We start from the raw sequence: 24617 nt of genomic DNA, 5'->3' as shown, positions 1-24617 counted from the left end.
ATGTAACGAAGAAATAATAAATTGTGCAATAAGATGATTATATTATAACTCAAAAGATTGTTTGATTAATAGCTGCGATTACAGATAATTATTGTAAATAGATACAACTTTATTCTCAATAATTCATGAAACTAATGTACATCTAGGCGGAGCGTGAAATTCTCATTTATAAAGACATTAGCTTCATTTGCAACATCTATATAACAGGTAGCGATCAATCTAATTTATGATCACCTTTAGCGTCCTTGCATTCTACACAGAACTGCGCCTCTTTGATTATCACATACAAGCAAGCTTTTGCGATCACAAATCACGACAGGATTAACACATTCGACGGCCATATTTTGAGAATTTCTTTATCTTTTTTAAATGTAGATATATATATATATATATTATTTCTAAATGTGTTTGCGATTTAATATTTTATTTGAATCTATCTATATAAGGTTTCGATATTATATAAAATATAAGTTATTAAAAAATTTCATTAACTGTTTTTAGAATATTTTTAGAATATTAAGATAAACGCTTTTACGATAAATGCCTAAAGAAGAAATAAAATAAGCTTTTCTCAACACAAAACGACGAATCTAAATGCAATGCGCCTATCAATGTACGCCTGTCATACATAGAAGTATTCAAAAGACGCATAATAAATAAAACTGATAATTTTAATAAAAATGTTAAATAAAAGTTTAATTTTTAATATTAAATTATAAATGATTGTAAAAGCTGTCAAATATATAAAAGATTGCATATCTCTAGATATATTAGAATTTTCATAATATTGGATATTTTCTGAGTTTTTGAAACATGTATATCATTTCGAATTCGATAATGTATAAATTTTTTAACAAATATTTAATAATATAAAAAATTTTGACATATATTGTGTGCATTATATTTTCAAATATATTATTAAACATATTTTTTAAACACACACACATATAAATTTCTTTTATCGGCCATGTTGAGAAAAAATAAACAAATGGAAATAATATTTAACAAATTCGTATTTTTTCTTCAGTTTGTCAGTATTAAAAATTTGTTAGAAACATTTTTTAAATAAAGATAAGATTAAAAGTATAGTAAAAGTTTTTTATAAAAATTTAAATAATGTCAAGAAACCAATACAAGCCGTCAAACACGGACATATTTATGCCTTAAGTATTCTATAATACTTAAAGTATACTTCTCATAACATTATTGAAATTCGCTCTCCGCGACAAAACTATATATTTTTAATTTTTAAGCAAACATTTTATTGAGTTCGGCGCGATACGGTGAAATTTACGTACATGTCAGATTACCACATGTTTAATAAATGGGTCCTTCCATCGAATACGATAATCAGCACTTCCATAAAATAATTAACAATAATCTAAAAAATATCCGAAAAACATTGCGTCTTCGTTTCAATATGCCAGATAATGCTTTGTCGTGAAAATTAAATCATATTATTCGGCAAATTTTTACAGTAATACAAAGATATATGTACATACGTACATAATCGAGTATATATATTTTCGTATTTTCCAAATATATGAATCTAGAGATGAGTTAGATTTATATAGATTATTTTCTTTTGTTGTATTTTGTTGTAAAATTTTCTTTTACGTTATGTAAAACGTTATAAAAGATAAATCGCCACCTTTGCATGTTGAAAGCTCTTAACGAACTGCAAGATGATTATATTATAACTCAAAAGATTGTTTGATTAATAGCTGCGATTACAGATAATTATTGTAAATAGATACAACTTTATTCTCAATAATTCATGAAACTAATGTACATCTAGGCGGAGCGTGAAATTCTCATTTATAAAGACATTAGCTTCATTTGCAACATCTATATAACAGGTAGCGATCAATCTAATTTATGATCACCTTTAGCGTCCTTGCATTCTACACAGAACTGCGCCTCTTTGATTATCACATACAAGCAAGCTTTTGCGATCACAAATCACGACAGGATTAACACATTCGACGGCCATATTTTGAGAATTTCTTTAATAGGTGAAACACATTATTGACAAAATATCCATGAGTGTGTATACCTATCCCGTAAATGTAAACAAACACTTTTTCCACGTCTGCTCTACACAAATACAATGTAAACAAACTTCATTTTTCTTTATTTGGTATAAGATATTTCACTTTTCTTTATTTGGTATAAGATACAGAAAGAATTAATTATGCGTATCGTTTTTCATTCAAGAATTCACTGAATAAATTGATTTTAATTCTCGCGATAAAACACGATCTTGCGTTTGTATTGATAGATCTCAGTAGCATAAATATTGTTTATAATGACTCATTCATTTGTAGTTGCTTATAGTTGGAGAGAGAATATACTGTTTATTACGTACAGAGACCTGGAGATTTATTTCGTTGATTTTCAATTTTTGGCTGAAAAAAATCTCAAGTTTAAAATTAATTTTATTTCGCGGAGAACAACTTCCGGTAATATCCGGAGGCATACTTTAAACATCAGATACGAACATTTAACGATCATAACTGATTCTCTCTCTCTCTCTCTCTCTCTCTCTCCCTTAGATTTTTAAAATATTTTTGGAATATAAGGTATGCGCAATCAGGTACATATGCGATTAATTAAAATGAAAAATACGCGCCGTAAAAACATACATAATTTATTTATTATGTTTAACAAAAAACAATATAGATATAAAAACAATATTATAATAACATAATACAAAGATAACACAAGAAGTAACGATATTATAATATATACAAATTATGCTGAAAGAATGTATCGAAGATTTAACGAGAGTGACTCAGACTAGAGATATAAAAGAAGAAAAAGTATCTGGATTTTTTTTAAATCGAAAGCAGCACTCAACGAAGTGCATCAATTACAATTTTAATGCATTTCTCGGTTCTATTCCCAATTTTACATTATCATGGATACTTGCGTTGTAAAAACATGAAATCAAATCGTTCGTTACCGATGCATGCAAAAATGTCAAGCGTAAAAACGTATTAATTCCTCGAAGTATTTTTCACGAATGCTAACTTTCCGCTCAAAGATTTGAAATGAAATTTCAATACAGGATCGATATATAAGTAATGTGTATCTTACATATGCTCGTTATCTCTCTGATAACGAGCATATGTAAAACGTTCTGTAAACTTCAAAGGATTATCGTGTCGATTACGTTAAATATAATTTTAGTTTTCTCAAAAGTAACAATAATATAAAAGAATCCTCCTAACGACTTGACCAGCCTTCATGACCTCCGCCTCCGAATCCACCACCACCTCCGAAATCGTGACCGCCACCTCCTTCTTGTCCTCCGATGCTTCCGATGCTACCGCTGAAATCGTGTCCTCCGCCGAAATCGTGTCCCCCGCCGAAATCGTGGCCACCACCCCCGAAACCGCCGCCACCGCTTTCGTGACCTCCGCCGAAATCGTGGCCACCACCCCCGAAACCGCCGCCTCCGCCTTCGTGACCTCCGAGTTCATTCGGATGACCCACAGTATATCCGAGTACTTCGTACTTATCTTCTCCGCCACCGCCATGGTGTATGTGTTTTGTAATTGTATGCGTATGCTTGATGGTCTTGATATGGTATGGTACGTGAGAAGATGCTAATTGTTCGAGAAGACATAGAAACTACGTGATTAGTTTACTCGTTGCGCGATGAAAGATCGTATATTTTTATTTATTCTATTTTTTGAGATTATTTTCACTGATATAAAGCTTAATTAAAACTTACTGTCCGCCACCGTGTCCACCGGCATTGGTCAAATTAATTAGTGAAACGAGAACTAAGAGAAGATTCAACTGAAAATAATAAATATCGTTAATAAAGCTATATACATTTAATCCATCCGTATTACTATTGACAAAAAAAACCAGTCGTTTACAACAATCGATTGCAACGGTATGCAATAAAAATTATAGTATCTAGTGTCAAATAATATAACAATATTATAATAAAATATATATCACGAGTAACTGTAATTAGAAAATTCTCACTGTTTGTATTAAAAAATGTTAAAACTGTTACATTTCCATAAAAATATGTTTAAAAATTTTTCCCTAATGTGTATAATTTAGATATTATTTAAAAATTAATTTATCTGAGATTTTTACTTTCAATATAGTCCAAGTAGCTCTTCTTTATGATTCTATTATTAACAGCGTAAATTGCGAAACGAATAGTTCAAATAACATTATTCTCTTTGATCAAGCGTGGAAATAAAATCACACGTCGCGTCCAATCGTAAATGCACTATAATCCATTGGAAATCTTACCAAGAGGTACGGTACCATCTCGCGTTGTCTTCCCATTGTTCCGGAATAGAACCAGGGGGAGAAAAGGGTGTCACTTCCGCAGGGCAATAAAGAAGAAAAAACGGCAAGGACGAAAAGAACTGCGATGAGTAATCCAACGAGGAAACGAATCGTTCGTCCGCACAGTTTTGATCTGACGACTACCGTGAATACGCGTGCCGCTTTTATACACCTACGTGATAGTAGTAGCTATGGATAAGAGAATGAAAGGGAGTCTTTTGCCACTTGCCACATGGTGCTCGTGAAAGGAGTCGCCTAATGGCCGCAAGTCGGTGGCAAAAAGTCACCGCACCGCGGGAGGGAGAGGGTTAACGCGCCTACCTCCCCCGCCGCTCGCTTCCTTTATGCACTTCCTCTCTTTCGATTAAATCTAGATTGTTCCTCCTCTTAATGAAAGGCAAACGTCCGGTGAACGGCCAAGATCAAGATCAACAATTATACCACGCGAATCGACGGGCCATGCCATTGGTTTATTCATTTCAATAATCCTTCGCGCCTTCGCACGAAAACAGGAAGAATCGCACGGCGTGTTCTTCCTGTTGACTTGAAATTGGAAAATTTGCATTTATATTATAGCTTTATTTTTTATTACTTTTATTAAAATCAATTTGTATTAAATTAATTTAATCGTTGGACAAACGATCGAAGGAGATACGAGAAATCTAGATATTGTATTTATAATATAAAGAATATTAAAACTGTACAGTAAGTATTCATAATTATGTATTTGAATAATTTTAATATATGAATATTCGGAGATATAATATATTTTTTATTTAAAGATAATTTAAATATTTAGATTATCTAATAATTCTAATAATGATATTAAGTGAGGAAATAAATGAATAAGAGAGCTGAGGCGTGGTAATTAGAAATTAAATAATAAAAAAGTTTGCGCTCTAATTACTATATTTCGGCTCTTATTTGCCAATTTCCAATTACAATTAGTATCGTTATTACTCTGAGCATATTTTTATTTATTATTAATTTTAATAATTTTTAAATAATCCATTATTAAAATATAAAAATATTTAAATTATCGAATATTCGAATATATTTAGAGAGAATTAAGAAATGAGAATTTCCAAGTTCATAATGTAAAATCACGATAAAAAAGAATTATAATATCGAATGCTGATATGTTATTTGATAGTGCTTTTCTCCCTTTCCTTCTAGTTCTGTATTTGAAATATAATAAATTTAAAATCAAACGTTACTTTGACGTGGCTAATATTTATGAAGAAATAGATAAGATAGTACTCTGCCTATATTTCTGCTTCACTATGTTCTACTTGAAAGTTCAGTAATTGCTGCCATCTATCAGCAAGCTACTAACGGACAGAACATTTATAACATGCATCATAATCGTATACCAAAATTATATTTATCCTAACTTTTATATCAAAGTTACAATATTTTGTATGTTATACTTTATTCTTGACAAAAAATAGCGTTGCGTATTAAAATATATGATTTATGGCATAGAAATGTTAAAAATACAAGAGCGATTATTCTCGATAGCTATCACATAATAATTAAATAATTAATAAATAGTTTAGATCAATAAATGTTATAAAATATGATTTATGATGTGAAGGCGAGCATTTTTGTGTGCGGAACGTTTTACATAGAGGAAATGTAACTGTACAGATTATTATCTCTCCATATATAATAATACAATTTCACATCGAAAACCGAGTAATTAACTTGGATATGCTAAATTAAATATGATATATGAAATGTATCAGCGAAAGTTTTATATATATGTTTTTAACATGAGCTTAATAAAAAATGCATTTATAAATACATTTTTTCTCTTTCAATTTGTCATGAGAAATTAATTTTTCGCTCACTCTTGAATAATGCATGGTGCTCCAAAATTATTAATATTTTCTAGGCATCTTTTTTTTTGTGATTTTGAGATATTAAGTCTGTCTCATTATTTAGAAAACGAGTTAACAAATGTTGAGTGCTATAGAATTTTTTAATGTATTAAATCTCCGAAAGTATAAATAGATAATAAAATTTTGTTTTTTAGGCAATTTCAAATACTTTTTAACAGAATACATACGAGATTGAAGTGATAATATTTAATTGCACAGATTTAAAATTTACAAAAATGACAAATCATATATTTATTAAAGGAATGACAGCGTTAATATAAATGAAGGATATAAATCGGATTTTAGATTGTAAAGTCGCTTATTCTGTTTTATTCTTAGTAGCTTCTCTCCTGAATGCTAGGAAGTATTTAGATCCAATCTCGGACTTTCTCTGGGGAACGCGGTTTCTTAATTTACTTTTTCACATTGTGTTCTCGCATTTTTATTAAATTGCTTCAAGAAATTGTCAGAATGGCTTGTGGCAATGGAAAGAAATCTTCTTTAGCATATAATTATGTGTTACAAGAAGTATATCATTGTTCCATAGTACATATGTATTTCGGCATAAGATGTGAATTTTAAATTATATTATAATGAAAAGTAGGAAGCAAATAATACAGAGCTCTAAAACACAGGACAAGAATTACAAAATTTTATTTCTCCAAATTTGTGTAAGTTTCTTGCATTGTTATTAAAATTAAAAACAGTAAATTTTAAGAATAAAAATAATCATAAAGTTAAAAAAATAAAAATAAATATAATTCATATAAAATCTTGAAAAAACGTATTGTTAAAATATAGATGGTAAAAAAATATATTGTTAGAATACATGTGTATATGGGCGAAAATCGCTATCGAAAATCGCTATCGAAAATATGCACTGCGAGAGGAATTCGTTTCCCCTTCCTGAAGGAGCGGTGCCGATAACGCGTAGACGCAGAAACTACGAGGCGATGACCGGGTAGAACCGTTCACTTTCCGAGATTTGCACGAAACCTTCGAAAACACGTTCGAGAGAAAGGGAAACTGATCCCGGCGTCGCGTCTCTGTCTCGTAAAAGAGTACAAATTATACGCCACGCCGGTACTCAAGCGAAAACAAAAACGAATAACACATACGCGATACAGTCTTATCCTTTTCCTTACCACGACTGTCTCGCGAGACCGTGACAGTGAACTCTCTACTGGAGGAATTCAATCCGGCCAGGGTCGCGGTGAATGTATATACGAGGTATTACGTTTCCAGTCCATCAACAGCGTCCTGGGAAAATGCGAGACCTGAGATGTTTAGACGAATATATCGAATGGTGCCATTCGGAGCCGGATTGATTTCACTAAAGCGTAGCATTGTGTTATCTTTGACCGCAACTCAAGATAAAAGCAATTAGAAAGAAATGGAAAATCAATTAAAAATTGATAATTTCTTTTAACAGTAAAACTAGTAATGAATGTTTCAAAAGTAATTATTCCTATAATCTTTGTATGAAATCATAATTATCATAATTAATATATTATCATAATTATTATCATAAGACAAGATGTTGGAAATTTTCATTTTAATCGTTTATGTGATATATTGAAAAATTTTCAGCATTGTGAAATTAAATTTACTATAAAATACATTTAATTGTAAAACCAGTTTTTATATTCTTGTAACAATAATTCTGGATTCTTTTATAATTTATTCATTCGTCATGAAAATGTTGGACAATTTTTTTATACTTCCACATGCAAGAGTATAGTTATAGTATTAATAGTACAAAACATTTGTTTAATAGAGTTCCAATGCGAGGTGATTAAAACATCACATTAAGGGGAAAATATAAAGTCTTAAGTATACGATGTTTCGGATCATGTACTCTCTCTTCATAGAGCATATTACACGACAATTTATCGATATTTGCCGTAATTTTCTGCTGTAAAGTATTTGAAGACGGAAGATATTACGATTTTCTTGTTCCGCAGTAAAATTTTTTCCGGCATATTAGATTTTATTCCGCCATTTATGTGAATTTTGATAGATTTTCTATTTAATATATGTAATAGTGATTACTGATTATATATCTTATAGAATATTTCTTCTCCAGTCTATTTGAAGAAATGTATAGAGCGTATATTAAAACCGTAAAAATTATCATAAAATTATCGGCGGATGTATTTTTGTTCAAGTAGCAAAAAGAATTCATTTAAGTATGATAAAAAAGAATTTTATATATGCATAAAAATATAAAAGATTAAAATAAAAGATTATATATAAAAAAAATCATAGTAAAAATACTTAAATACTCTATATCGACAAAAAATAGTTGAAAATATTTTGTACTCATATTTAAGAGATTGCAACGGTTTCTAACAAGTATGAAAAATGTAAGTCTTTAGATAATTACCAAATCGTTTAGTCGAAAGCGTGACTAAGAGCGGCTAAAAAAATAGCAAGCTATACATGGCTATTAATTTTCAAGCCTGCAAACGCACTGACTCGTGGGACTGTTGTGTATGAAGAATTGTAGTCACGAAATGTTGCACTTAATTGTAATCTCTCTCAACAATGTTGTATCTATTACGCAAAAATTCACACCATGCGTTAGTCTGAAATTATTAGTATTTGCGTTGTAGTTAATTTTTGAGGAAATCCTTTTTGAGGAGCCTGTGAGCCAAAGAATTTCCGCAATTCTTTATTATTACATCTTCCGCGTTTTCTCTTTCCCCTTTTTTTAAAGATTTCTCAGCAAATTTATTACAAGTTTAATCTGAATAAATTTGACTGTACTATCTTTTTTTTAGATTCGGTAAAATATGCATATCTCATGTAGTGCTATCTCTGATCCCCGTTGAAAAAGGCATGAGGTTAGAAACTCGACCTTGAATTCGATGCAAGAAAGTATATCGCGTGAATGAGCTAATTGACGCCATCGTTGGTATCTCGGCGGCGCGCCGAGAAAGGACTTGTATATGTGGACCGTAACGGCAACAATATGAAAACGCGCGAAATATTCTTCTCAGTGAAATTTTTATGTAAAAACGATAAAAAAAGAAAAAATATGGCGATAGAATTACGAGAATCGTTGTTATCGAGAGAGAAAACATCGTTATGTATCCGTGATTTCATCTTTTTTCGAGACAGAGGATAGTTTGCGAAGAGACGGTTTGTGCCAAAGATGATGGCAAATTAATTTTAACTTTCGATCGCGTTCACAATTTGCAATTAAATCGTGATAATCTTCTTCTTCGTTCGTTGTTTGATATCATTCCGTGAGTAATTAGTCAGAAGAAAGTTTACGTATATATCATATCAAGAGCTGATGATACAACCATTTACTATCAATGGTACATAAAAGTTTTAATAAGTACTTTCTTCCTTCTTCACGATTTACATAGATTGCTTATATAACATATAGTATTTTTACTCATATATACATATATTACATGAACAACACGAATTCATTAACATTTGTATCCGTATTATAAATATTATAATTTTATTACACAGAAATTCATTTTATTTCAGTGTGAGGAAAAACGAAGGAATCAGATATGAAATCAAGCGGATCAATCGCAAGTATCTGCAGGAAATGTAGAACACTTTCCGTACGATCGTATTGCCGAAGCACTTACATTCTCTTGTTATTCGCATTTTGGAAAGCAAACGTTGGGTGTGGCTTATAGATGCATCAATACATTCTCGCGCGTTCGCGTAGAATAGTGACTAATAATAACTAATAATTTAATTTGACCCAAGATTTGATTAATTCAAATTATTTTAGTATCTTGCTATATACGTTAAACTTGATATATAATAATATGTAATTTTTACATAATTAATTAATAAGTAGTAATTAAAATTTATAATTTAATTTGTCAATTAAAATTAATTTATTGATGTATTTATTAATATTAATATATGTCTTAATTAAAATTAATACATTGGTCTTTATCGAAATTAATACGTTGCCCTTTATTTCGCATACATGTCTCCTTCTTCGTGCATTACTTTTCATTTCCTTTTCATTTACTTTTCATTCAACTATGTAGTGATTAATTAATATAAAGGAAAGCTATCTGCTTTCTGTCGCGATAGCTGTTGGCTAACTTTCGTTGGATAGACTCATCCGTCCAGCGTATACCATCTTTCTAATAGCTGTTTTGTTTTCATTTCGAGAGAAAGAGAGAGAGAGAGAGACTTGATATGATAACGCCGCAAGATGCACCTGTCGGACCGGACTCTCGGTTCATCACTAGATCAGGCGGATACCGTGGTAATCGCGAGTACGCCCTTGTCTGTCTCACGACGAAGAAAGCGTCGATTTCTCCCTGGACAAAAATCCGCGACACGGCTTGCCTGGCCAGCCGGGCTGGCCGTATTTAGCGGAGAGGAGACCGCGGAGACTGTGCGCCCGTCCGTTTTCCATTTCCATCTAGCGCGATCGGCGGAGCCGGTGCCGATGCACGCATTTCCACGGTGGGAGGCGATCGGACGCGCGAGTCTATGCTCTTTTTATCTTGTATAAAAGAGAAGAGGCGTAGCGCGGGTAGCCGCAATACTATCTGGATCGTCCGCGGTGACGAACACGTCAAATATCGGACCTGGGGACCTCTTGATTCGGTTAAGACAGGTGCGGCGGGCGCGAGCTTTTTGGCCATCCGTGTCTCATCCGCGACCGCAAAGCGGATAGAAGCGAATATCATATCAAGCGGCGCGAGATTAATCCAAGGACCAGTATGCAGTACTCGGTGAGTCTTAAAGTCTCTTACAAACTTCATGATTTAAAAGATTCAACATCGCTTTCCTTGGCATCGAGTTTTTTTTTTCATAATTTTGGCTGATAAAAGCAGTTGGATAAACATCCAAAAAGAAAATTTTTTGAAATTAGATTATATGTTAAAATTTGCAAAGATAAATATATATATATATATATATAAAGGATGCTGAATAAGATTAATAATTAGTAATAATAATTATTTAATTTATTTAATAATAATTTATCGAGCTTATATTTATTCAAAATAATGCATAATAGCGTGTACAGAAGAAAAATTGATTTTTGGATACTAATTTAAATTAAATAATTAATTAATAATATTTTAGATAGATTAGTTTATATACCTTTATGAAAATAAATTTATTAGGTTTTATGATTATCGTGTATAAAGAAAAAAAAACAAAGAAATAGAAATTTATCTTGTAAAGTATTATCTAGTCTGCTAATTTAACGAACAAAATCACGTATAAATCGGAATAATGTATATTATACATTTCGTCGTTTTCAAATAAATTTTCCGTTTTTTATAGATAATCATTATTCATACACAATAATTCTGAGTTTTACTTTGTTCATTTCTTATTTTTTAATATATGCAAACAAAAATTATTCTGTGTATCTATAAGAATTAATATTTAAAGCATATTGTTGTTAATTCTGTTTTATATTATTATTACACTATTGACAAATTTTATTCAATTATTTATTTATTTATTACAAAATTAAAAGTATGAAGTACGATACTCATTAAGAAATAAATCGAAAGATATAATGCATAATATATTAATTCCTATAGACATACAAAGAAAGAATAATTGTTGTTTGCATGTATTCAAAAATAAGAAGTGAACAGAGTATAACTTTGAATCATTGCATTATAAATTATGATTATCTATAAAAAGCAGAAAATTTTTTGGGTTATCGATTTAAATGGATTTTTAAAAATTGCAAGACTTATTATTAGACAAATCTGATTCTGCGATATATATGGATTTTTATTGTGTAAAAATTTTAATCACGGTTATCAGTAAAACTGCAATAGAAGGATAAGGCCGACGAGTTTAAAACTCTGTGATTTTGATATAATTCCACCATATACTAATGATAATTGCAGCGTAACGGGATTGCGTGTCTCGGCGTGCGTAACTCTCGCAGATGAAATTGCACCCGCGGCTAAACATTTCTACGCATGTGAAAGTCTGTCAACTCGATAGGCAATCCGTATACTTCGTCGTTCACGCTTGTTACCATTAAAACATGTGTTAATCAGCAATTAATGTTCGCAGGTCCTCTGCGTCCTGTTGCTAGCGATCAGCGAGCCCCTTCTCATTCACGCGTGAGTACCCGTGTTGTACTTAATTACGTGTAAGTACATTAGATTAGCACTAGAACGGTGGAAAGTTGGTGATTATTTAAATCCTTATATAAAAAATGTTGTAAATTTAATAAAAAGTAGATTTTATGTGTTACAAGAAAGCTCGTAATTAGCTCATAATCTTTACTTTTATAAAATCAAGACGATTTGTAAATACAAACCGTTTTTGTAATTGTCTTCCGTAATATTAATTAAAAATTTATCAACATACATTTTATCGAGGACAAAGTATCTAGTCACAATGACCAGTTCTAATGACTAATTCTAATTAGAAGAATAACAAGAAATCATAAGTAATAGAACCAATGTTAAACAATGTAATGTGCAAAGAATCTCTTGTAAAATTAAAAAACAAGACTTTTCTTTCACTCGCCTATGACGTCTACGATGACTTTTTTCCCTTAAGCAACAGGATCTTTAAAGTAGAACGCGAATCTGGATCATCTGGTTTTTGCAAAAATTTAAAATGTGTGAAAGTACGGTCATTCTTTGCAATTCTTTAGTAACTTTCGATTGCGAGAAATTTTTTTACAGGAATAGCCGTACCCATATTTTTCGAATTACTTTTAATTTTAATAGAAAGTGGAAAAAACTGTAAATGTGCCATATAAATGTAGATCGTGTATCAAAAATAATAACAAACGCTAGTCTTGAACTTTCTTGCATAATGAGCTTATATTTGCACATACATTTTATAAATAATTAATATTTTATATATATGCGCATTTATATATATAGCGCATATTTTAAAATTTTTTAATAATAATATTACTTTTAATTAGATTTAATTCTTTATATGCGATTTAATTCTGAAAGAATTTTTTGGAGAATTTATTTTTCACATTTAGTAATTAAAATCTTTGGTATATGTACTGGGAGGTTTAACCGTTTATTTCTCTTCTGATTTCAGAAAAGTGCTATTAGTCGTGCCCGTTCAGAAGACACGACGAAGTCCAGCCCCATGGCGACAACATTATAAAAAATCATCTAACGGGGATAACGAGTCTCGTTACGCGCACTACGGTAATCGTTACTACAGCAAAAAACCTTTCCGGCGACCATATCCTTCGGGAAGCGATGACTTCGATCACGGTTACAAAGCTGAGAATCACGTTTATATACCGTCCGGTAAAGACATCAGTCAAAGCGTGTCTTTTGGCAAACCATACATTCCGTATAATGCCAAGGGCGGTAATTTACCTTTTGGTCATGAGAGGTAATCTTCTTTTCTCAATGACTTGTCTTAATTTAGTCATCCCTATGTATCGATCTCTTTCTCTAATTTTATTTTTTCTTCTTCTAACATAATGTCAAAGTACCGGTAATAAGAGCATCTTTTTTTTTTTCTCAAAACTGGTATATTAGATTTTATAAGAACGCATTCTCTGCGCTTTTAAATTTATAAGAAAATGAATGATCTAAAATTTACATGAGAAGAAATTTTATAAATTTTATAATTAAAAATTTTTACTCTCAAAAAGTAAATTAACGGTTAATAAAATTATATATATATATGATGCATTTATACTTAAAAAGATCAATTAGTATCTGGTTATCGATCGACCGATGCTATCTATGCTAATTTCCAAATTTCCCTAACACACTTCCTTTCTTTTTCCGTCAGATATGCCGGTGCTTACACGCGTCAACCGAGCTATTCGCCGACCGGTATCACGTCGGTAGGTCAGGAATACGCGGCATCGGCTTCGGCACATTCCTACAGTCCACACATAGACTCATTTTTTTCCGACATGGACGGTGCCGCCAGGGGCGGCGGATTACATGACAGTTTAAAGGACAGCGCGAATAAGTACTACAACGTTCGTTCCATCGAAAAGGATCTCAGCCTGAGGAACCAGCAGGCCCTCAGCAGCATCGTAGAGAAAGATGCAATGACGAAGGGCATCGAGGTGTACAAGAATATTCCTTCGACCGCGTACACCCATGTGACCAGCTCTGCTGCTAATACGCAAGGTGCCGTCGTATTGCCAGCCGGTATACCGTCAGCCACTATCGCCGGTTACAAGAACGGCATCGTGCTCCGGGACACCGTATCCCTGGACGAGTACCAGAAGAAGCTGGAGGAGCTCACCAAGACCTGGCCGAGCATGTTATCCGACGCGATGCCCAGCTTCGCGGCGGCCACTGCGATCCCGACGCATCATCAGCAGCTGCAGGCCGGCTATCCGACCGCTGGTCTGCCAGGTCCCGCGGGCTTCGGCGGGCCGACAAATTGGTTCTCCAGCTTCGCTCAGCCAAAGCAAGGCTACGCGGTACGCGAGGACCACGGAGACTCCACGACCTATGACTTTAGAACGATGCCGATTCACGGCGCGTATCAACAGCTGCCGTTCGGCGCGAACATGGGTCTGCCGATTGGCGCGGGTATCACGCCGAGTATTCACGGATAGACAAGGATCCTACGCCATCGGGATTTGGAAACCGATATAATTTTGAGTTCATTTCTTTTCTCTAGATACGTGACGAAATCTACCTTATATGTCATAAATGTACAAATGTCATTTTCGCGCGCCTCTCATCAGACGTCAAGAAATCTGAACTTGGTGAAATTATATTGGCTCCAGGAAATTTCAATCCCTGATACATGCTTAATACGTATAAATACGTAGGTATAAATACGTAATTTTGAATTTTGCTGGAGGTTTTTTAATTGAAATCTTGTTTAGGATCCTGGATGTCTTCAGAGATTAATTGTGGTCCACTCTTCCATGTTTTTTTATTTGCATCGAGATATATGTGATCGATCGATCGATTAATACCGCGAATTGATCAAAAAGAAATTTCTATTCTAAAGCCTTTCCATCTCTGTCCAGAGAATATTTCGTATATTATATAAAATAGAAATTGATAACGATAATGAAATCAAATAATCATCAAATTATTAAGTGTGAAAAAGTAATCGATGATCTGTTACAATAATATTTTCTAATTTTTCAATCAATTTTGTTTTCTCTGTTTTTAAAGCAGAATTAACATGTGATGTTGCATTTGCTAAATATTATAGATGTCTAAAACGAATTTTGTCGATTAGTTTGTCTATATGATATAATATATATTCTGGATTATTTATATCATTTTATTTATAATACTATTTAAGGGGTTGATATAATGATACCTATATATATATTTGAGAACTGATAATTTTTGAAAAATCTGGAGGGATATCTCCTCTGTAAATTTTATAACAATTTACAACTTTTTACAGTTATTTAATGTCGACAGTTTGAGAGTTAGAATAAATAAGTTTTTTTTAAATATTTTTAGTAAATGCCAATCTTCAATTAATTATGGAATGTGCGACTAAAAATGTGTCTTGCATAAAAGTGGATAACATGGAGTATTGTTATAGTTTCAAATATCTAAGATTTATGTACGTAATAGTATGATGATATATTCATCCCGAAGATTGCATGAATATAAATGATATTAGAACTATTTCAGAGGCTCATACACAAAACAGGTTTATTATTCTTATAAAAGTTATTGACGCATATTTTATATAGGTATATACATAAATATCAATTATAAAACCAAGTCTCTCTAAAGATGTAAATAATGAAAAAAAATTATGAAAAAAATGATCAGTTTATATCGTTAAAGTATTTTAGTGCGATAAGGTTTATACATGTCTTGTGTTGTATGCTAGTTAAAGATATTTTAATTATTTCAGAAAATGTAATAATCTTTAAATTATTTATATGCATAAATTTGACTTGCTCTGTTATGTAAAAGACGAGGAATATCCGTTCCGATATATCATTATAATGTATATCGAGCATATATCTTACAATTTAAGTATGAAATGTTATATACAAATATATTTGCAATATTTAAAAAGATATATATGTGACGTATAATAAGTAAGCTTGTACATTTAAGTAATAATCGTTCCCAGAGAATTTTTATCTTTCCTGGATGAAATTTAATAAATAAGTTATGCAATAAAATGATTATTGCAATTTCATTATTCTGTAATTATTCAAATATAAATATAACAATTATTATATGAAGAAATCATTAAATAAAAAATCGGTTAAATGATTACATATCGCGATAATAAAAATAGGCAGAAACAATATCTTCTTTTAATTATCATTAATTTGATATTATAAAGCACAATTTTCTTCGATAACGAATTATCGCCCCGATAATTTATCGTAATGTTTTTTTTTTTTTTTTTTTGTAAAAATAACAACCGAAGAAACACTTGCGGGTAATAAACGTTCATGACGGCTATTAAATCTGACTAGACGGAAATCGTGCACCGTTTCCACGGTCGAGTGGTCATGCAGGCGACTGTAAAAAAAAAAAAATCAGTCGACTTGTCCGTCAGTCGAGGAGAGTGCTAGGAGATTACAGTCACCCGCGAAGATCGCATCCTCTCTCGTTCCAGTTACTTTCACTGGAAGACCGATGACCGGTTGAACGTTTGAAAGTCGAGAAAGCAACGTTCTTAGCAACGAGACGCGATGATTTCGTGTATACGATGTGTAGATGCCGCTCACGACTGTGTAATCCGCAAAAGAAGGGCATTGATTGAAGAAGAGAGAAAGTGAAAGGATCTTGTGGGAAAGGGCTTAAAGGAGGACAATCAATGTCAACGATGAATGAAACAAATGGACTTTTTATGACATAATTGTTTGCTTAAGAATACGGTTTTTTATAATGTTCGCGAATTGATACCGATATGATTACCAAGTTTCGCGTGTACATCGATCAAAAAACTTTATTAACAATATATGATATCAAGAATCGGGTGATGGATTATTTTTTGTAGTTTTAAATTTGGTTATCAAATTGATTTGAAAATTTTGATATAAAAGTTTCTAATTTGTTTTGGATTCTTTCAGATTAACTGTTCGATATTTCTAAAAATATAGATTGTTAAAATTTTTTTCGGGAAGAAAGTTTATACATAAATACTTTTTATCGCGTAAAAAAATTACAGTTATCTGATAATTAAAAAAAATTAATCGATAAATTATAGCAAGATTTTTCTGGGGAGAAACGCTGAGAAAGGACGTAGTAGATGTTCACTTGAAGGCTTTTGAATATGTTACGTTTAATTATACCGCACGGCGGCGAAGCGTATAATACCGACCGCCGAAAGGCTGATCTTGATCTTGACTGTAATGTAAGGTCGTTCGGTGCACCTTCACTATGGTTTCTCGGAAGCATGTGAAAGGAACGAGCGTCGTCGATCGACTCGCATCGCCGAAGAACCGTACAGCTGTGCATCAATTGATGCATGCAAAAGCAAGCTTGCGATACAGGTAGAATCGTGTGATCTATGTAATATTCATACGGGAGTATGAGCTTAGATGTAACAAACAACTTTTTGCAATACGTCAATCTCGCGTGTGTACGGATGTAATGACAATGTAAGGGCACGAATTTATTAGCGAATATGTTTATTTCAACTGGACATAGGTGAGACATATATAATCATCGATTCTTATAAACGAAGAGAGTGATATTTGATTATTTGTCGCATGACAATTCATTACTTTTTCTGCATTAAAATATCTTAATTATTTTTACTCATTTCTGTACATAAATTAGAATTTCAGATATGGATATTACGCGCGACTTCTGAATCTTGATATCATCAGAAACGAAAAAACTTTTCGCAATTACTCTGGTTCGTTTTACAAAGTCTACCTAATTAAAATTGCAGTTTCATTAAAATAAGAGAGAAAGAGAGAGAGAGAGCGGAGTTGAACGTTCTCTCGTTAGAAAAATTTCATGTCAGTTTCACAAAAGTATGCATTTCGCGCGTTAAACTGTCAAGTGATATAACGGAGATTACCGTGTCAATGCCAGACTGCTACGGCAATCAAGGCTAACATAGGCATTTTGCGGCAAAAGGAAGTCCGCATCGAGCGGCTGTTCCGTTGCGGAATTTATACTGTACAGGCTAAAACACACATGATAAAGGAAAAGAGTGAAAGGATAAGGAGCGGCACACACAATGCAGATCCCGGAGAGCCTTTCACGATTATCCGCCCCACGAGCGACCGTCTTTCTCACCGCGCTTCCGTCTCTTCCCGCTCTCCTCGCTCGCTCTCACCCTTTTATTTTCACTCACTCTCCCTTTCCCTGCGCCCTATCCTGTCTGCCTGCCACCCGTGTGTTCCTGACTACTTTCTATTTTGTTACTCGACGATATGTCTATGCGCGCGAGAAACGATACATGTGTGTGAAATCCATTAATGTCCTGCATATATAGGTAGATATACGCGGATGTAGAATCGCGTCACGGGTGTTAAATAGAGTATCGCAGATCTTCTCATCTATGAATTTTTTTCTTGGTATACATTTTTTTCCAGCGGAAATATCAATAAATATAATTATTGAATGCTGACTCTTACACGGTAAAAAGAAATGCTGTTGCTTCAATTAAAGTCTACGTCACGGGCCATATTTGGTCTAATAAAAATATCATTGAATGAACTATGTATGTCTGTGGCAGTCCGTGACGTAGACTTTAATTGAAGCAACAGCATTTTTTTTTCACTGTAATAATCTGAGAATTAAAAACAAATTGATGATATAAAATAATATTTTATCACTTTTTTATTAAGACATTGTATATTTATATCTATCAAAAAATTTCAAACTTTGCGTTAAAATATAGTATTTTTGTAAATATTTGTTTATAATATGTTAAAAATTAATTAATTTAATAATATTATATTAATTGTGTAACATCAGATTAATATGCACTAAATATCTGCATAGTTTATCTTCAAATTACAAATCCATTAAAGACTGCTTGAAATAGACTGAAAGATAAAGTTGATCTATTTATTTGTATTATTGGAAATTTACTTTAATTTTCTCAATATAGATTATAATTTAAAAATTATTAATTTTCAATATTTTTGTCAAAAAAATCAACTTAATAACTAAATTAATAAAAAAAATTCCAGAGACAATATAGATTAATGATCTATATTTCTAAGACACTGTATAGAGAATCATTGACATGGTTGAAAAGTATGCGGCAAATCGTCATTCAGTGCTTTCACATGGTTGCATCGATAAAGATTTCCCAGCGATTAAATCTAGCGAGTTACTCAAGTATGCATGATCCTTTTATTGTTTTACGTATGTGTGAATGGAATGGAATCTCTAAATTCATATACACACATATATCAGTAAGATGCCATTCAGCTGCAATGAAATATAAGGATTTGAGAAAGTAGAAGCTTATATGTATTAGATCGAGATTTGTTACTTTCATTGTTTTCACAAACTCGTACTAATCAATTTTTCGCAAATTCTTTTTTCAATGCATATTTTAGATCTAATTAATTGTTAATAGGAAAGTAGTTTTTTGAGAAATAGAGAGATTGTGTTAGAGACATTATATAAATTTAAAAATTCATTGTTTACGTAAAATAAAACTCGATATTATTTCGCTTTTATAAAACTTAACTTTTATAACTAAATATAAAAATATCTTTGCAGAATATTTTATTATTTAATAGCCACTGAATGATAAAAAGAGAGATATTTTTTTATGTTTATATTTATCACAGATTACACATACGCAAAAATAATTAAACATTTTTTGTTTAAATGCAAGTTTCGAAATTTATTTGTGTACAAATGATCGATTATCACTTCAATCTATTTCAGGTATTTATTCTGTAATATATCGCTAACATACAGAAACGATATAAACTTTTTTCAATCAAAACAAACGTTTCAATTATCTCGTCCTACGAATTCGATCAAGAGAGAAAAGTTAAACATGTAAAGAAAGCTGTCTTGCGTTGCAAGAGAGGAATTTATATGAGAAAGGTGAGAGTAGTGTTACAAATTTTTACAACTACTACTACTATGGATATTTTATATAGAAAAGCATTATTTATCCGTTTCGCTATAATTCTTTAACGAGTTTAAGTTTCTAAATGAAATGGGAAATTTATGTCATAAAAATCGAATTAAAAGAAAATTTACTTGACAAATATACATAATGTTTCAATATCGCTGCACTTTCTTTCCGATATAAAACTTTCCATACAAAAATTAAATAAACTCAACAATTATAAAACAATATTATTATTTATTTTAGGAAAATTATTTAATTCATCGATTTCATTCATCTTTTTTTGTTTTATTTAAATTATACCAATTTGTATTTTACATACTACGATATCATAAACATATATATTTGACATGCATCATGAATATAATACTTGTCGTTCCTTTTACTCACAACATTTCTCACCTGAGACAATATTCCTTTAGAATTCTGCTAATTAGTGAGATTTATACGTTCCTTAAATGAGTTGTTCTTGTTTCGACTCTTTATACAATGTACTTTTCAGTAAGAAGACTTTTTCTTTTGAAAATCACGTATTTTTGATAAAAGATCAGAAATAATTAAAGATTTTTTGATTAAAGAACAAAATTAAATAATTTAATGAAAATAATTAGCTAAATAAATTGTATATAAAGTTCAGTAATTAAAGTAATTTGCAAATCATTATACAAATCTGCCACATCACAACGCAAAAACAGCGAATTTGACAAAATCATAATAAATATGTCAGATTGTGCCGTATACAAGTTTGAATTACATCGGAATGCATTGCTTTCAGATCTACGATGTTTTTGCGTTATTTATTTATTATTCGTATGAACAAATCTATTTGTGGTAAATATCCGCAATCGATTAAAACCCGTTTGATAGATTTAATCAACGGATTGCGATTAATCTCTCGTGCATATTAACATTCTTCATGCATATTAATGCGTGCTAAGTAAGTATTACCATCAAATTAAATCATATCAGTGCTTGTATTAATATGATTATATTAATATGTGTATAAACACAAAGTTATATTATTATAGATTAGAAATACTTTAAGAAAAAGTTTTTTTTTTATATACTCTTTTATTATTTAAAATAACATTAATACACACACACACATGTAAATATGTCTCATCAAAGATATTAATAGGGATTGTTACGTATGATGAATATAAATTTGCGGATAAAGATTAAAGCGATATATATTTTATATGTAATAAATGTATGTAAAAATGTACTTTCATATATGGCGTTATAAATGTGCATTTCTTTCATGTTGGAAATATTGAAGCAAAGATCCCGAGAGATATACCTTGCTGACGGTATTTTCTAGTTTATTTTATTGTGGAAATCGGGGAAAGTATAGTATAATCGATAGTAGCAATAATGCTAATATTTAGGTTTATTTATATTCGCGTACATGACGTGCCGTAAATTAAACCAACCTGTCAATACAATGCGCATATCACTGCTGCAGCAAGAGAAAATTCTTGTATAAATATCACAAGACATAGAATATAAATCCACGCGCTGAATTATCTATAATAAAGACGTCATTTAATCTATTAAGATCAAGATTTGTTAAAATAAGATTAAATTAATGAAAGAGAAAATCTATTCTTCTTATCGTTAGTAATAATCTGTTTATTTTTAAAATTTCGTAGAACTTTCGTAGAAGTTTCGTTGATTGCAGGATATGCTCTTATCACCGAAAATATAGCTTGCAGCTATCAGGCTGCGATGTCGAATATCGATACATGTATCGTCTATATGTGTCGATAGGATCGAGAAAGAAAGCCCAGACGCAAATTTCTCTAGGATAAGAGCTGTGTGTGGGTCACGGCCATTCCCGTTCATGAGAAACGCGTTACATGCATCTACAATATACGTACATGGAACATCATCTGTCGGGTACATATGTATTCGGAGTACGCGGCCGCCGGGGGATATGCGCCCACCAGGTTTCGCCATTCGGCTCCTTTCGGAGCGCTCTTACGATGGTTACACGTCCGGTGGTACCCATGAACTTCTTCGTTTCATCCCCACCCCCTCCTTCCGGTATTTCCTGCCGTCTGGTATATATATAGGTAAGACCGCGGCCGCAAATATATGACAGTGTGTGCCCGGTCGCCGTGGTGAGCTGTGCGTGAAATAAGAAGCAGGGAAAGGGATCCGGGCGACCGGCCGTGTCCTGGATACCAGCATGGGACCCAAATACGCTGTAAGGAATTACAAACGGACGGAAATCATTTGTTACCGTTTGCCGAGAAATTAATACAGGGGTAGAGATCTCGCGATACTTGGAGGTGGTCTTCGTACAGTGGATTTTTTTTTTTTCAAATCGCGGCCACGTAAACGACAGTTTTGTGACTATAGATTGAAATTCTCAATCATTTTCTATTGATGTTTATATGATAGTATTAAAGACTCGATAAGATGTGAAAATTATGTACGCGATTGATTTTTTAAAGAATATTTATAAGTAATAGTTAAACGATTTATAAATAATACAGGAAATCGAGAAAGCAAACAAACATGTTTTCTTGAGTTAATACGATATATATTATTAATATATATCGTCGTGTTAGTTGATAAAGGATGCAATGCTTCGTTAAAGTACTTAAAATAAAAAATTTTCTTTCTCTTTCTTTCGCGGCAAATATAATTATTCGTGATAAATGCTATAAATCTTTATTACGCTATACCAACTCGTACCATTATTCTGTTTAAAGACTCGTATCGTGAGTAATTAGTTTAACGTTGGGATATACATAATTAATCCATATAGAAACGTATGAAAGAAACAATATAAGGTTTTTTCGCATCGGTAATTATCAGCATCTTAAGAAAAGTATGTTAATTAAAAACGTTCCTCGATTTAAGCATATTTTTTATATTTCAGTGTACATATAAAGATACACCTGCCAGAAGTAGTGCAGCACCACGAAAAGCAAATTATAAAATACGAAGATCACGGCGGAGGTGATCACGGAGGTGGGGGCGGCGGCGGCGGCGGTCATGATCATCATCATATCGAGGTCAGCGGTCCTGGGGGCGACATAGGAGGCGGTTTCGGAGATGATCATGGCGGAGGTTTTGGTGGTGGTCACGGAGGAGGTTATGGAGGTGGCGGTGGATTCGGGGGTGGCTTCGGAGGAGGTCACGGTGGAGGTTTCGGAGGTGGCCATGGCGGAGGTATAAGACCGAATTATGTTAAACATATTTTAATTTTATATTATTTTTTCTTTATAAAATTTTCGATATCTCAATCTTCTTTTTTATAAAATAAATTTTTGACGCTAAAAATATTTTATTTAGCACAAAAAGGCGTTGTAAATATTGTCTAAAAAGCAATTGCGAACAATCGCAATAATTTTTAATTTTATTACAATAAAATTAAAATGCGATGACGCCAGCAAATTAAACAGCAAATTTTCCAGCATACGGTAAATCGAGTTTTTGAATTTCGTCTACTCTCTCTTTTGCAAGTACTAAAAAAGTTTTGCTTCCATATGTATAAAAAAGTGATTAAAAATGCCTCAAGTGGCCGCATTATTTTAACAATTAAAAATTTAATGACGCAACAAAGAGAAAGAACTTCGAGATTGTCTATTTTAATATTTAGAGAAAGAGAATACTCTCATGAATATTTATAAAAAAATCTTAGAAATTTTTGTCACTTTCGTTTTATATTGTTCCATATAAAGTATTGTTTCGTAAATTTAGTTAATTATAAATATAATTCTTGATAAAAATCGTGCAATTATTATTTATTTTGCATATGTTAAATTAAATAAATTTACATCATATCTTTTTTAATGAAAACATTTCCAATCAAAATTTCAAACAACTGTGCGTGAAATAAGAAGCAGGGAAAGGGATCCGGGCGACCGGCCGTGTCCTGGATACCAGCATGGGACCCAAATACGCTGTAAGGAATTACAAACGGACGGAAATCATTTGTTACCGTTTGCCGAGAAATTAATACAGGGGTAGAGATCTCGCGATACTTGGAGGTGGTCTTCGTACAGTGGATTTTTTTTTTTTCAAATCGCGGCCACGTAAACGACAGTTTTGTGACTATAGATTGAAATTCTCAATCATTTTCTATTGATGTTTATATGATAGTATTAAAGACTCGATAAGATGTGAAAATTATGTACGCGATTGATTTTTTAAAGAATATTTATAAGTAATAGTTAAACGATTTATAAATAATACAGGAAATCGAGAAAGCAAACAAACATGTTTTCTTGAGTTAATACGTACAATTGAGATTTAAAAAAAAGATAAATTATTAACAAGACTTATTTAATTGCAGATAAAGGCTCTCATCCTTGCAAGTATCCTATCAGTAGGCTTTGCAACCTTCGGACATGAGCAGTGAGTTCTAATTATATAAGAATTTATTAGCGAGATTATTATATATATATA

General features: G+C 32.0%; 3 protein-coding genes across 3 annotated transcripts in view; 2 read left to right on the top strand and 1 right to left on the bottom strand.

The window, feature by feature from the left end:
• Positions 1–3228: 3228 nt before the first annotated feature.
• Positions 3229–4329, bottom strand: LOC115245243 (glycine-rich cell wall structural protein-like). The gene is given in 3 exon segments (XM_029823461.1): positions 3229–3652; positions 3740–3807; positions 4282–4329. Coding segments are annotated over 3 exon segments (528 nt in total). The 5' UTR covers positions 4318–4329.
• Positions 4330–10921: 6592 nt separating this feature from the next.
• On the top strand, positions 10922–14748 carry LOC115245283. Its single transcript, XM_029823530.1, has 4 exons — positions 10922–10933; positions 12249–12298; positions 13248–13553; positions 13962–14748. The coding sequence occupies exons 1-4, from the start codon at positions 10922–10924 to the stop codon at positions 14746–14748; spliced, it is 1155 nt and encodes a 384-aa protein (XP_029679390.1).
• A 4598-nt stretch (positions 14749–19346) lies between these two features.
• LOC115245282 (glycine-rich cell wall structural protein-like) overlaps positions 19347–24617 on the top strand; it is a 7036-nt gene continuing 1765 nt past the window's right edge. Inside the window, exons 1-2 of the mRNA XM_029823529.1 lie at positions 19347–19441; positions 23086–23378. Of these exons, the coding sequence (XP_029679389.1) occupies positions 19347–19441; positions 23086–23378 (388 nt within the window). The remainder of the gene's footprint in view (positions 19442–23085; positions 23379–24617) is intronic.

This window comes from Formica exsecta, unplaced genomic scaffold, assembly GCF_003651465.1.
Source record: "Formica exsecta isolate Colony F162 unplaced genomic scaffold, ASM365146v1 scaffold933, whole genome shotgun sequence".
Classification (NCBI taxonomy): Eukaryota; Metazoa; Arthropoda; class Insecta; order Hymenoptera; family Formicidae; genus Formica; species Formica exsecta.
This window is presented reverse-complemented; position numbering and strand designations above follow the sequence as displayed.